The sequence below is a fragment of the Onychomys torridus genome, chromosome 11 (genome assembly GCF_903995425.1).
Source record: "Onychomys torridus chromosome 11, mOncTor1.1, whole genome shotgun sequence".
NCBI classification, from domain to species: Eukaryota; Metazoa; Chordata; class Mammalia; order Rodentia; family Cricetidae; genus Onychomys; species Onychomys torridus.
The window spans coordinates 44,614,691-44,629,245 of record NC_050453.1 but is presented as its reverse complement, the minus strand read 5'-3'; the positions used below and the strand labels follow the sequence as shown (position 1 = coordinate 44,629,245).

The 14,555-nt window shown below is 40.1% G+C and overlaps 1 protein-coding gene across 2 annotated transcripts in view; it reads right to left on the bottom strand.

Annotated features, from left to right (window-relative positions):
* Pla2g4a (phospholipase A2 group IVA) overlaps positions 1–14,555 on the bottom strand; it is a 143,735-nt gene that overhangs the window by 87,105 nt on the left and 42,075 nt on the right. Inside the window, exons 1-2 of one of the 2 annotated variants that reach the window (XM_036202270.1) lie at positions 10,133–10,332; positions 9,951–10,032 (exon numbers count right to left, since the gene is read on the bottom strand). In XM_036202270.1, the coding sequence (XP_036058163.1) occupies positions 9,951–10,032; positions 10,133–10,141 (91 nt within the window). In that variant the 5' untranslated portion in view covers positions 10,142–10,332. Of the gene's footprint in view, positions 1–9,950; positions 10,033–10,132; positions 10,333–14,555 lie in introns of those variants that run through there. The other variant, XM_036202269.1, reaches the window with a different exon arrangement.

Genomic DNA, 14,555 nt, shown 5'->3' with positions numbered 1-14,555 from the left:
GAACACAAATTTATCTCCAGAAAGAAAAGTGGAAAAAACCCAATACACTGACTATTCAAAACAGATTTTTCTGTTCTGATGATGTTGGAGAGTATTTATGTCTTTTTAATGTAGACGCAGGAAACAGTTCTACAATAACAGGCAGTATATTGAGCACATGGATAAGTACTTAAAATATGCTAACTCAAATGTTCACGTCTCCACAATAAAGAGAGCAAAGTGTTGTGGGATAATCTTTTTGTACACTGTGAAGATGTGTCTTTGCCAAGGTGCCTTTTGATTGCTTTAGTAAAGAACTGAATGGCCAATAGCCAGACAAGAGGTAATAGGTGGGCTTTCCAGGGATTGAGAAGAAGAGGAGATGAATCTAGGCATGCAGAGACACCAGCAAGACCTGGAACAAGCCAGATGAACAGAATGGGAGAGAGGTAAATGCCACATAACAGAATGTAGATTAATAAAAACAGGTTAATTTAAATTATAGAGCTAGTTGGGGAAAAGCCTAATCAAAGTCAAGTTTTCATAATTAATAAGTTTCTGCCATGTTGTTATTTGTAAGCTGGTGGCCCAAAGGAAAGTCCAACTGCAGCAAGGTGTAGAGAGGACACATAACTTGTCAAGAAACACAGGGCTAGTGCCAACCTACCTATGGATTCCATGCATATTCATCAATACAACTGCCTCTTTTCCAGAACCTTTGATCAATATGGAACTCAAAATGGATACAGACCAGGGGGATCACATTTCTTTATGGGAATTTATCTGAAGTTTCTCAAAATACTAACTAGAAAATGCATCTGTCCACACAGACCTGACGCCTCTTCTCCCATGCCAGTATTTACCAATAGGAAAACTGAAGTCTAAGCTCCCTTTCACAGGAAATTATTAGCAATTAGAGTCTTTTGAAGAGGCTTGAACTACGTGATTTTACAGGTGGGATTTAGGTTGCTGCTTTAGAAATAAGATTAGAAAAGGTAGGTGGGGGGATAGCTCAGTAGGTTAAAAAAAAAAAAAAAAAACAACTTTTTGTGCATTCATAATGTTGCAAGTCTGGCTCCTCAGAACACACATAAAGCCAAACATTGTCTCAACGTTCCCACAGTGAGAAGGTCAGCTAGAAGCAGTCTGAAGCAATGAACAAGAGACTATCAAGCAAGGTGAGAGGTACGAACTGATATTTACAAACATGGCATACACACAAAACGTTAACACAAATGAGCACGCGCGCACACACACACACACACACACACACAAATACACACACACACAGTTTTTTGTTTTTTTTTTAAGTGGGGGGAGCTCTAAAAAAGATGGCGTCATTCCTGAAATTCACATGAGTTTAAATTTCCTTGCATTCTAAATTGTTGGAAACCTATGCTTCTCACCCACTGTGTGAGGTCTGATGAATGCTGGGTTGCCATGGATCTGGACTCAGCACCACTACCCTTGGGTGTTCACAAGTTCCTTCTACTGCTATACAGACTATATCAAAATCTCCCCTTGGGGGCGTTTCATTTCTTGCTAAAGCAAAAAGCCAGGATCCATAAAAACATGTAACTGAGGATTAGAAGCCAATGGCAGTCACCACCAAAGCTTGTAGCGGGCTTTCCTCTTCCGATACAGGCAATTGTAAATATGTAGAACTCTTGCAGTTCCTTAGAAAGAGGAAGACCACTCTGACTCCCCTCATGTCTAGTGAGTCAGGGCTTGGTCTTAAGTTTGCTTTGTATTGCTATGATAAAACACCAAGACCAAAAGCACCTGGGGGAAGAAAGGGCTTACTTCATTTTATACTCACAGCCTATCACAAAGGGAAGTCACGGGCAGGAACTGAGAGGTGGGAACTGATGCAGGAGCCATAGAGGAGTGCTGCTGGCCGGCTTGGTCACAAAAGCTTGCCCAGTCAGCTTTGTTCTATAACCCAGATCACCTGTCCAGGGGTTCCCAGATGACCCCAGATTGTGTCAAATTGTCCAGAACAGGCTCAAAGTCAAATTTAATGTGATTTAGAAACATGTTCAGTGAGTGCTTGTTTTCCCTGAGTATGAACATAAATAGCCATACCACTACACAGCAATGTGTTAAGAATGATTGCTTATTGGCCTGTAAAATATATAACAGCATGATTAAACAAAAATAACTGGGTGTTTGCAAATACTTTATGCTTAATAACCACTTATTTATGGACATGTAGCCAAAATCAATTTTTTTTTTATGTGTAGACACTAGTATTACTATTATTTTTTTTTGAGCTGAGGATCGAACCCAGGGCCTTGCACTTGCTAGGCAAGCACTCTACCACTGAGCTAAATCCCCAATCCCGACAAAATCAATTTTTAAAGGAATTTTGATAGTTATTTCTGAAATGTCATAGTTGTTTGTACTGCATCATTTAAGTAACAATTCACAATTGTTGCTGATTCCTCCTTAAATGTGTATCTCCCTTGAAGAGAGAAGTGGAGCTGCAGTGTGTCTCTTCTCTCAAGGCCATAAGCTAGGACAAACAAAGCATGTTGTACATTTCCATATGAAGGCATATGGTCTAAAACCCTTAAAACCTCTTCTATGGCACTAAAGAGATAGCTCAGGTCTTCTACTTGCTGAAAAATCCTGAGGACTAAAGTTCAGACTAGCACCATGTAACAAAGTAGGTATCCTACACATATCTATAATCCTGGCACCAAGAGAAGCAGAGCCAGGAAGATCACAAGAGTTTACTGGCTTTCAGCTTTGGCAAAAGAATTTAAGTTCTCGAGTTCTAAGAGAGCCCTTGATGTAAAAGAAGATGTGAGTAAACAGAGGAGGATACCTGCTACTCACTTTTAGCCTCCATAAGTACACAAGTACATTCTCACTCACCCATGCATACATACAATAAAATAAACAAATCTTTAAGAACACTTTCTGACAGTGAACCTGATTTCATGCTTTATATGCTGACAATATGTAAAAGCAATGATAGTAAAGATTTATCTAAACTTGACACAGTCGACACATCCTTAAGACTTGCCTTGTCTCAACCGAAGCTACTTGCACAAGTGAATGAAATAATTTTCATAAAGTAGTTAAAAGTAGAGGAAGTACCTAGCAAATATAATCACAGATTAAGATGGGGGAACACTCAACACTAGGAATCTTTCATATACAGCAGGAGGGGTGCTTTTGTGAATATTCATGTGCGTATAGGACCCAACAAACTGTGATCACTTGACCTGAGTAAGCATTGAAGTCTTTAGAACAATAAAAAGAAGCAATTTGTTTCACTGAGAGTAATGTGGTTTAATCATGATTCCCATAGAACAAACTTCAGGATTGAAAAGTGTAATTGTGATGTAGGATTAAAGCCTTAGTGTTTGTTTCTGTCTGTCTTCTTGGTGATAATGTTGTGAGTCACAGAATTAGGCAGTCTTTATATGAATTGGACAATAAAATGAAGGCAGTAAGGTCTTTATGGTATTTATTTTAAAAAGTAAAAACTGAAAGCACTTGGACCTTTGTTACACTCTAGACTATGGAAGCTGCATATCTCAGGATTAGTGAAGACCAATAGAAACATCCCCCATACCCACCTCTTGAAAGTGCTCAACAGATCCTCGATGCCCACATCACTTTGATATTAAATCTTCATCTACTTGATGAAACTACTGAATCAGAATCTGTATTGTTAATAAGATTTTATGGCGATCACATGTCGGTTAAGGTCCCATAAACATATTTTAGGGATCCCAAACCTGCTAATAGAATAGCTACTTAAAAATTAGGAACTCAATGTTGCTATAACCTCATTAGAAAGGACACAATGTTTTCCCGTACGTAAAGACACTAAGAAAAAAATAAAATCTTGGAATTATTAAAATCATCAGAGTCCCTTTTAAGATATTATATAACATAATCTTACAAAATTGTTTTAAAAAACTGTGAGTTCATATCTCTCCTAAAGTGTTTTTGTTCCATTAAGTGTTCTCATAAAGCTCTGTCAGTTCATAAATAATGAAGACACTGGTCTATACACAACCCTATAAGTATATTTAGAAGCTCCAATGCTCATGGGATAAAATCTGCAGAGAAAAGTGCTCAGTGTCTAATAACGAGGCCAAGAAGAGCCTTCAGAGTTGGGCATGATGTAACCTGAAATCCCAGCACTCCGCTGAGGCATTCAGCTGAGGCAAGAATATTCCTGTGATAAGTTCAAGGCCACCCAGGGCTACATAGTAAGACTATCTCAAAAACAAACACACAAAAAAGACTCCTCCATAAATATCCATAATATTTATGTATTAAAATATCTACACCAATTATTAAGATCTCTTGAACTAAGTCTGATACACTCAATGCCCGATCTTCTGTGAGAATGAAGCTTGGCTTTACCTAGATCTAAACTCTAAGACTCCATTATCACATGACTTAGGTATTCCCTGGCATTTTTTTTAAAACTAAGGAGCAAGACTCAGTGCAGCTACTCCAACAGTTGCCCATCAGCTATCTGTTCATTTACAAAATTACTTCACCATCAGGGTTGTATAAACAGAGGAAAAACTCTTACTCGCTGAAATCCTGCCATCACTGCGGCCATTGCTCACATGCATACCTTCTGTTAGCGAAGCAAAGGAGCAAAGCTGAACTGAGTATCACATCCACCAATACTTAGCTCCTAGCCTATGCATGAATGATGCCTGTTTCACGTCACATCCAAAATAATTGACTGTGACCTCAAAAGTAAGAGTGTATCCACTTAACACAAAGTATTCATTTTAGAAATCAGAATGTGGCAATGATCTTTAACCAGATGCAAATTTGAACTTCAAACTGTAGCTGGAGTTATCTCCGGTCCCACCCGGGCCCACAGCCACTTAGACCCAAATAAACACACAGACCCACAGCCACTTAGACCAAAAAAAAAAAAAAAAACATGCTTATATTATTTAAACTGTTTGGCCTAATGGCTCAGGCTTCTTGCTAGCTAGATCTTACACTTAAATTAACCTATAATTCTTATTTATGTTTAGCCGTGTGGCTTGGTACCGTTTCCCAGTTCTGCCTTCACATATTGCTTCCTCTGTGTCTGTCTGGAGACTTCTGACACAGCCTTCCTGTTCCCAAAATTCTCCTCTCTCTTTGTCCTACCTATATTTCCTGCCTGGCTAGTGGCCAATCAGCACTTTATTTATTAACCTATTAGAGCAACACATTCACAGCATACAGAGCAATATCCACATCATCAAACTGCTCTTCTATCAACCTTGATCATAATAATAATACCAAATGTGTTTGGCACTGTGACTTGAGGTACAAACATACACAGTGGTATCATCATCTAATTCTTCTAACATCAGCAGTCATGCCCAGAAGAGACTGACAACTATCTTGTTCTTGGCTGACCCAAAGGCAAAGAGCCCCAAATTTGGAGGAGTTATGACTAAAATGTCAGTTTGGAGTAGGATGTGGTGGCATACCCTGTTATTCCAACACCAAGGAGGCAGATATAGGAGATAGCAAGTTCAAGGTCAGCCTGGCTACATGGTGAGTTCCAGATGAACTTTGTTATTAACCTCATTCAAAACAAAAGTTAGCTCTCATCCCTAAAAAGGTAGCTGATGGAATGCCTCTGATTTTATTATGACACTTAAACAATGCAGGTTAATTTCTAAGTGTGGCGATTAAGAATTGGGTAATTAGCCAGTGGTGGTGGCAGTGCATGCCTTTAATTTCAGCATTCAGGAGGCAAAGGCAGGAGAATCTATGTGAGGATGAGGCCAGCCTGGTCTACAGTGTGAGTTCCTGGGCAACAAAACCTACACAGAGAAACCTTGTCTAAAAATAAAAGAATGGAATAATTCATCAGTAGATAAAATAAAGGTAAGTATGAACTTAGTATTATCTAAAACAAAGTATAGTAGGATACAGAAACAGCTACCTGATATGTGGTTGCCTTGAGAAAGACCCCATACAAGAGCAACAGAGTTGCAGTCTCTCCCTCTTCTTTACCAACATGGAAAATTTAATGGAAATTTGTTTTTAAATAAAGACCCTAGAAAACAGAACAGGGTGGAGGGTTCTGCTATCCTGACTTTCTGGGTCTTAGATGTTTGTAATAGTTTTATGGTTTTTCAAATACTTCCATAGTTTCCTATATTTGTCTGTCTTCCAAGAGTTATTGCAAGCAAATATGTCAAATTTAGCTTACTTGGTAACTTGGATAGCTCAAGTTCATCACCTCAGATGAGGATCCTACATTCAAAAGAAAAGACTTGGCCCTATCTATTGCCTTCCCTTTTCAGGCACACTTGCCATGAAATTGTTTTGTTTTGTTGTATTGAAGGTCCATCTGTGCCCTCATCCTGTACATTCCTACTTCCATAGCTTCATTAACTGATACTGGAAGCTGGCAGCACCACCTCACCCCTCAAAAACCATCATATAGTGAAAATGCTAGCCATCATTCTTCTTTGCCAACATGCAGAATTTTATGGAAATTTACCTTTTAAATAGAGGCAGGCAGCATAAAATTGGAATAGGGTGGGGCTGGAGAGTTCCTCAGCAATTCAGAGTGCTTGCTGCTCTTGCAAGTTGGATTCCCAGCACCTACGTGGTGACTCACAACCATCTGTGACTCCAGTTCCCTCTTCTAACCTCTACAGACACATACATACTCATAGACAAAACACTCATATATATATATATATATATATATATATATATATATATATATATATATATATATACTAAAACAAATGGAATAGAGGGATTTCTGCTGTCTGGGTCTTCCAGGGTCTTAGGAACACTGAAAAAGCACTTGATCATGGAGCCTTAAACCTAGCCTTTCACTTATACCCAGTGGCTGTTCCTCCCATGGGCCCTTTATTTTAAAAGTGGCACATCGGGAACCCAGTGGTCTAACCTGTGTCACATCCACTGTGGGCACAGAAATCAATCAGCATTATTCTCACAAGTCTAGTTCCTTGACTAAACACAATAACTAATCATCTCAGGTTCCAATGGAATCCAGTCCACACAAGGTGAGACTATCAGTGTCCATACCATCACCATCTGTACTATTAGTCTAGACTATCAGAGTCCACACAGCTATACTCTGACATACACACACACACACACACACACACACACACACACACACACACACACACACTGAGTCTGAGCTGCATCCTAAGCATGGCCACACCCATTGTCTACACAATATAATCAGCACTGATACAAGAGGACTGTTGCTGCTTTGTCTAAGGGAGAATAGCTATGTTTGTAAGAGTCAAATCAGGCCGATTGTTTGCATGGCTGGCAAGTTATTGGCACAGTGTTTAATAGAAGGAAGAAAGGCCTTTTCATCTACCCGTTGACCTGTTCCACTCCCTGGCCTTTTTGACGAAGGGTTCTGGGTCAGCCAAAAGCAAGTGAGCTGCCGGTTGTCTCTCCAGGGCATGATTGCTAATATCAGAAATAGTAAGTGTTGGCACTGCCGTTGTACCTGCTGTATGCTCTCTCTTCACTGAAAATGACAAAGGGCAAAGAAATGTCAAAGAACACCACTGACAAGGGGTATTAGGCAGGGCAGACAAAAACGTAATGTTCAACCATCTACACCAGTGACTCTGACTAGTTTTAAGGCAACTGCCATTGTTATGCTCAGCTCTGCTAAAGCCATTAGATTCCAGCCTCATTCTCCTTAATCCTAACATCCACCAACCTCCTGGTTCTCCTGCAGACATTAGTGGCTGGGGCTCAGAATCACATCCTCTTTAATGTTCCCCTCTCTTGGCTTTACCATCAATATATCAAGTAAGCGCTCAGGTCCTTCCTATTCTTTAAAAACAAAAACAAAACCATTTCCTCATTCTTCTCCAAACTAGTCAACTATTTTCAACTATCTAATGTATTGTTGTCAGAACATTTTGAGTGAGAACTCAGTCCTGTGACTAGCCACTTCAACGCCGTGTAGACAATAATCTCCCTCCCAGGCCCTGTCTTCCGAGAGCTTGCTGTCCTAGCCTTGCATGCCAATCTAGTCTATACATTTGTTTCCACTCATGAGCCAGGTGGGACCTATTCTAGCCGGTCTCCACCCAACATTCCTTCTGCCCGAGATTCCTCCCCCTTCACCTCCAAACAGTGTCACCCTGCAGATGTGCTGTGACCGAGCACACACCGTTCTTCTCCATGGCTACTGTACCGTGAGCCCTTCTCCAAGACAAGCCATAGAAACTTGAGTCGCTCACCCTTGAGGCAGATCACAGAAACTTTACTCTTCCCTTTGTCCATCATGAAATTCTTTGGCCAGCCAGTCTAGTACAACAGTATGTCATAAGACCCAGCTGATTGCAGAAGAGACTTGCCTCACACCCTGGAGGGACAATGGTGTCCAGGTAGGTCAAGAAGAACTCTTAAGGAGACAGGTCTTTCCTGGTTCTAGTTCTATCAGCAGAAGATATGATGGCATCTCTACAAAATCCCAAAGGACAGGCCTGGAAAAGCCATCAGACTACAGAACTAGAGGAGTTCCCAGAGGATGATGCCTAGAAACTCTATACCCTCTCCCCTCGTCCATATGCCTTGATCTGTGGAGTATCTCCATCTCTCTGTCTCTGTTTCTCTGTGTGTCTCTCTCTGTCTCTGTATCTCTGTGTCTCTTTCTGTCTCTCTCTGTCTTTGTGTCTCTCTCTGTCTCTGTGTCTCTCTGTGTCTGTCTCTGTCTCTTTCTCTCTCTCTGAGACAGTCTCTCTGCATAGCCCTGGATATCCTAGAACTCAAAATGTAGACCAGAAAGGCTTTGAACTCACAGAGATCCTCCTGCCTCTGCCTCCCGAGAGCTGGGATTAAAGGCGACATCACCATGTCTGGCTGTATCTCTTCATTTAAGAGTCTCACAGATGTCTCCATAATAAAGCGGTAAAGGTAAGTATTTCCTTGAGCTCTGTGAGCCACTATCAGGGTAAATGAAACAATGCTGGAAGGGGCCTAAAGGAGGTCTACCCATTAACAAGTTGGTTAGAAGCCTGCCTTAAAAAGCTGCGGCTTGCAACTTGCTTGGGAGTGGGGAGAGGAAAGAAGTCTTGGAAACTCAGTCCTCAACCTGTGAGATCTAAAATTAGCTTCAGTTGGAGGACACAGTGCTGATTTCTCTTTCCGAATCAATCACCTACTTGCTGGTGGTGAAAATCCCCACACACCTGGTGTCGGAAGTCTTCTGCTGAGAGCCGGAGGAGAGCAGGGGGAAAACAGAACAGGAGATGTGTTTCTCTAACAAGCAGCAGGATGCTGCCTGTGCATCCCCCCGTTTTAAATTACCCTGTTGATCTTTCTCCAGCACTTCTGAGGGTTCAGCCGCCTATTCCCAGACTATAGCCTATCCCAGACGATAGCAATACTCAAAACACTTACAAATTCACTAGCATCATATTTCTACATGTTTCTTTGCACTCCACACCCATGAACTTTGGACTCCGCAGGAGAATAAGGAAAAGTGCTGTTGAGCACAAAGAAGAAGACAGCCAGCAAGTTAATACAGCATGATCTGCAGGCTGCTGTCCTGCACCCGTTTCTATAGCTGTCCCATACATAATAAACACACTCAGAGGCAGAAGAATCCCGCACACTGCACTTTTTAATCCCATAAGCACAATACCTCACAGAAGCAGTCTGTTTGGAGTCCTGACTCAGCACTCTTCCCAAACAGGGTGAAACAGAACTTTGGATTCCACAGAGCGATGTCAGAGATTGTCTTTCTGTCTGACTACGGTTGCTCTCGGCTACAGTCAAAGTGAATGGCTATTCTGACAGATGACTGAACAGCATCAGAACGGTTCGAACTGATACCATTCACAGATAACCACAGTGAAAGAGGGGACCGCTCCCGGCTTGTCAAGGAATCAAGCAACTGACCAGTAAGCCCCCCACCTCCTGATCCCCATCGCCAACCGCACAACAAACCGAGTACTCACGCATATCACCAAAGGTCCCCTTGGTTACTTTGGTGGCACTTAGAACCACAACCGTGAATTTATGGGAATACTGGTGTTCCACCTAGAAATAAAATGGTAAGAAAGGTAAGAATAAGCATCCCCTATGGCATCTCATGTTTCACTGAGACAGATTAAAAATATGAAAACCAGTCCACACATACCAGAAACATCTTGTAACGCTAGGTTGTTCCTCTCTCAACTCTCTCTTCTCTCCCACCACAGAATCATTGAGGAGTTTAGCTCTGGCCTTACGCTGTCACTAGTCACTACAGCTTGAGGGAGAGATTGAGAATGTCTTTGCTACTTGGTGGGGGAAATGTAAATCAGGACTGCAGGCATCTGGCGCACAATTGGGCTTTGTACTCTGACTAGGAAGTGTGGCTTAGAGAGGTAAACCCAGAGCAAGAAGCTTACATCACTCAGACTTGTTTGCCTCTCTTTCAGTTGCTCAAAATCAACCCAAAAGTTTTTTTCTACATGACATTCCTGAGGCAGTTGTTGAAATACTTGGGACCTAAAGCAGTTATGTATTGACTCAAATGCATTTGCTTTAAGCTGTGCTCAACAGTGTTGTTTCTAATATCCTGAAAGTCTGCATGCACCCAATAAAATTAACAGGGAGGCTGGTGATTACACACCTCGCCTAAATGGAAACCAGATAGCAAACAACCTTACCCACTAAAACAAACAGGGAAGTAGGAATTTATATAGTTTTAAGAGCAACTGAAAAAAAAAAAAAAAACAGCAAAATATTTAAAGGTCTCATGTTTTTTTGTTTGTTTCAACCTTATGGGAGTCCACTTTAATTAATTTTAGTACACCTGCTTGGCTAGTTCTGTTTAAAAAGCAGCTGAGGGCTGGAGGGATGCCTCAGGACTCAAAAGTGCCCGTTGCAATTCCTAACACCCACATGGCAGCTTATAACTGTCTGTAACTCTAGGTGTGGGGGAGATCTGATGTCTTCACCTCTGAGGGCAACATGTATGCCTGTGGTGCACACACGTACATGCAGGCTAGTAGCTAGTACATATAAATCAAATAAACCTCTTTTAAAAACTATTTTTTAAAAAGAAAGCTGAGATAACGTCAGTACTATGAAGCAGTAATAATTTAAAGGCAAAGGGCATAAAATATAAACAGAACAGACTTATGTGGATTAACAGGTCTCATGTAGCCCAGGTGTGTCTCTAGCCATCTCAGGCTGATAGTGAACTTGAGTCCTGGTCCTCCAGCTTCTATCTCTGGAGTAGTTATGATTACAAGCCTATGGACCTCCACCAGCTCATTTTAGGCAGTGCTAGGGATCAAATCATTCAATTAATTTAATCAAACTCACAAAGTAATGTGTTTCATCATGGCATTCTTATACATACATGTCATTATATTCTGTTAGTTCATTCTCCTCTCTCACAGCTTTCTCTCTGCTCCAATGAACCTCAGCCTGGCCCCCTTCTTTTCCATACCAACATCCTCCAGTCTGTTCTCATATCAAATACATACTATTACCCTCTCTTTTCCATCTGTTATGAGCTCTTCATCCTCTCCAATAATTTGCCTTCTACTCCAACACACACACACACACACACACACACACACACACACACACACACACACGCGTGCGTGCGCGCGCACATGCATGCACGCACGCACGCACACACACATGTAAATTTAAGCCTAGATTTCAGATATGAGAGACACGTGGTGCTTGCCTTTATCAGTCTGGATAATTTCTTATAACATAATTATTTTCATTTTCACCTATTTTCTAGCAATGGTCATTATTTCATTTTTATGCCCAAATAAAACATTTTATGTATATGCAACACATTTTATTTTGCAATTCATTTACTGGTGGAGATCTTGGTTGCCTCCATTCCCTAGCTATTAGGGAGAGTACAGCAATAAATGTGTATGTATAATATCTCTGTAGTAGGACATAGAGTCTTTCAAATATATATCCAGGCATGATAGAGCTGGTAGGGCTAGTTTCAATATTCCGTGGAGTCTCCACACTGACTTCCACATCAGCTACACCTGCTTACATTCCAGTAGTGAACCAGGACTCCTCTCTGTTCACATGCACACCAGGGTTGTTGCTAGCATAGCTAAGGATGTTGAACATATTTTCCAGGATTTAGTCACCATTTCTATTTCTTCTTTGTGTGAGTGCGTGTGTGCATGTGCATGCTGTTTATGTATGCATGCATATCTGTATGCGAGTGCATTTACCCATACATGTACATGTGGAAGACAACAGTCAGTATATGGTATTTTTCCCCTACCCCTCTCCACCTTAATTTTTAAGACAGGGTTTCTGTGGACCTGGAGTTATTCATTTTGGCTAGAAAGGCTGGCTGGTGAGCCCTCAGGCTACACCAGTCTCCATCACTTCCCCACCACCACCACATAGCAGAGTTACAGATGTGTGCTAGTACCAAGCCCAGCTAATATGAATACTGGGATGGAAACTCGGATCTGCATGCTTGCACAGCAAACACTTTATGCACGAGGCCAGTTCCTAGGATTTTCCTTGTGTTGTTGGAGTTCTTTTGATAACATCATTGCTCATGTGTATATTGTGAAGTGTCTTAGCACTGTTAACTAAGTTCAAGTTCCAGGTCTTAACATGAGGGTCTTTGATCCACTTTTAACTATTTCTTTGTGCAGGGTAACAAATATGGATTTAGTGTTCATTTATCTCGTGTGGATATTCTGTTTTCCCAGCAACACTTGTTAAAAAAGGTTGTCATTTCTCTAGTGTGTGTTAAAATTAGTCGCCTTTAGCTGTATGGAATAAACCCACTATAAATATAAAGAAATGGTGAAAGATATGCCAGGCAGATATTATGCAAAATAAAACTGGTTTGCTACATTAATTTCAGATAGACCAAACATTAGGGCAATAAAAATAATCAGGAATAAAAAAAATATTGTTCAAAATTATATAATAATCCTTAATACATATGTATCAAATAATACAACATGAATACATGAGGCAAAATGTAATATATAACAACAAGAGGAAATAGAAAGATCTGTTATTGCAGCTGGAGACTGTAACAGCCCTGTGCCAGTAATAGATAGATGTAGCAAGCACAACAGTGGCAAACATACATTTACCTCAGAGCTCAATCAAGTAACTGCATACAATGAACATCTATAGATGATGTCATCTACCATCAGGACATGTATTCTTCTCAACCTCACATGGCACATTCACCAAAATAAACCATGGAGTGAACAATAAGCACCCTTATTTAAAATACAGAAACAAAATAATGTTTTCATAAAACAAGGAATTAAATAAATAAAAAATTAAGAACAGAAAGATTTATAGTCCCCCAAGCACACAGAGATAACCAACTTGAGCCCACAAATAGGTGAGTCAAGGAATTAATACAAGAAATGAAAGTCACAAATATCTGGAATTAATAAAGGAAATGAGAATACAACTTAGGAAATTTGTGGAATACAATGAAAACAATGCTCAGAGAGAAATTTATATTATCCAGTTCTTTAACCAGAAGGAAGAAGAAAAATCCAAAATGAATAAGCTGAGCCTCCATCTTAGGAAACACACAAAAAAAGAACAAGTTAAAACACAAAACAAGGAGAAAATAGTAAAATAAGAGCAGATATCAGGAAAGCTGAAAATACAAAATGAACAGGGGAAGCAGTGACCTCAAAATGTCATTCTTTGAATAGACCAGGCCAGGTGTGGTATTGCTCATCTCTAATCTCAACATTCAGGGGCTGAGGCAGGGAGATTTCTGGGAGTTCAAAGCAAACCTGGTCAATACATCGAGTTCCAGGCCAACGAGGGCTACACAGTAAGACCCTGTCTCAAAAACAATAATAAATAAATAAAATATAATAGCATAAAATCAAGAAACCTTTAGCCAGGGCATTTCAGAAACAAGGAAATGGTTTATTTAATTTCAGAAATCAAAAGGCAAAAATACTATGATTTCATGAACAATAAAATGACAAGGAAAGGAATTTATAAAAATCTCTCTGACCCAAAATTAAAAAAAAAAAAAAAATTAGATAACCTGGAACAATTCATTGAACAATCCAGCAAAAGTCCCACAAATAACAAACATTCTCAATAAACACACACTTGCTAAATAAATTGAGTCAAGAACTGATAATTCTCCCTCAGAAAGAGCATCTATTTCACATGGGTTCACTCATGAATTCTACCAACTGTTTAAGGAAAAATTACAACAGTTAAGTTCGGTCTTCTCCAGGGGATAGAGACAGATGGTATACTTCTTAATTCATTGCTGGCTGCCTGCATTACTCTAATTTCAAAACCAGACAAAAATATTACAACAAAAGAAAATTATAGACTAATGTTCCTCATGACCATAGATGCAAAACTACTCAACAAAATCTAGTCCTGGGTCTAAAAAAGAATCATAGGCCATGGCACTTGCCAGACAATGGATGGAACTAGAAGCCATTATGTCACATACAATAAGCCAGACTTAACAGGAAAAAAAATTTTTTTTATGTGTAATTTAGGCTACATATGAAATTTTACATGTAGGTGTATACATAGATATTTGCTTTTATCTCCCT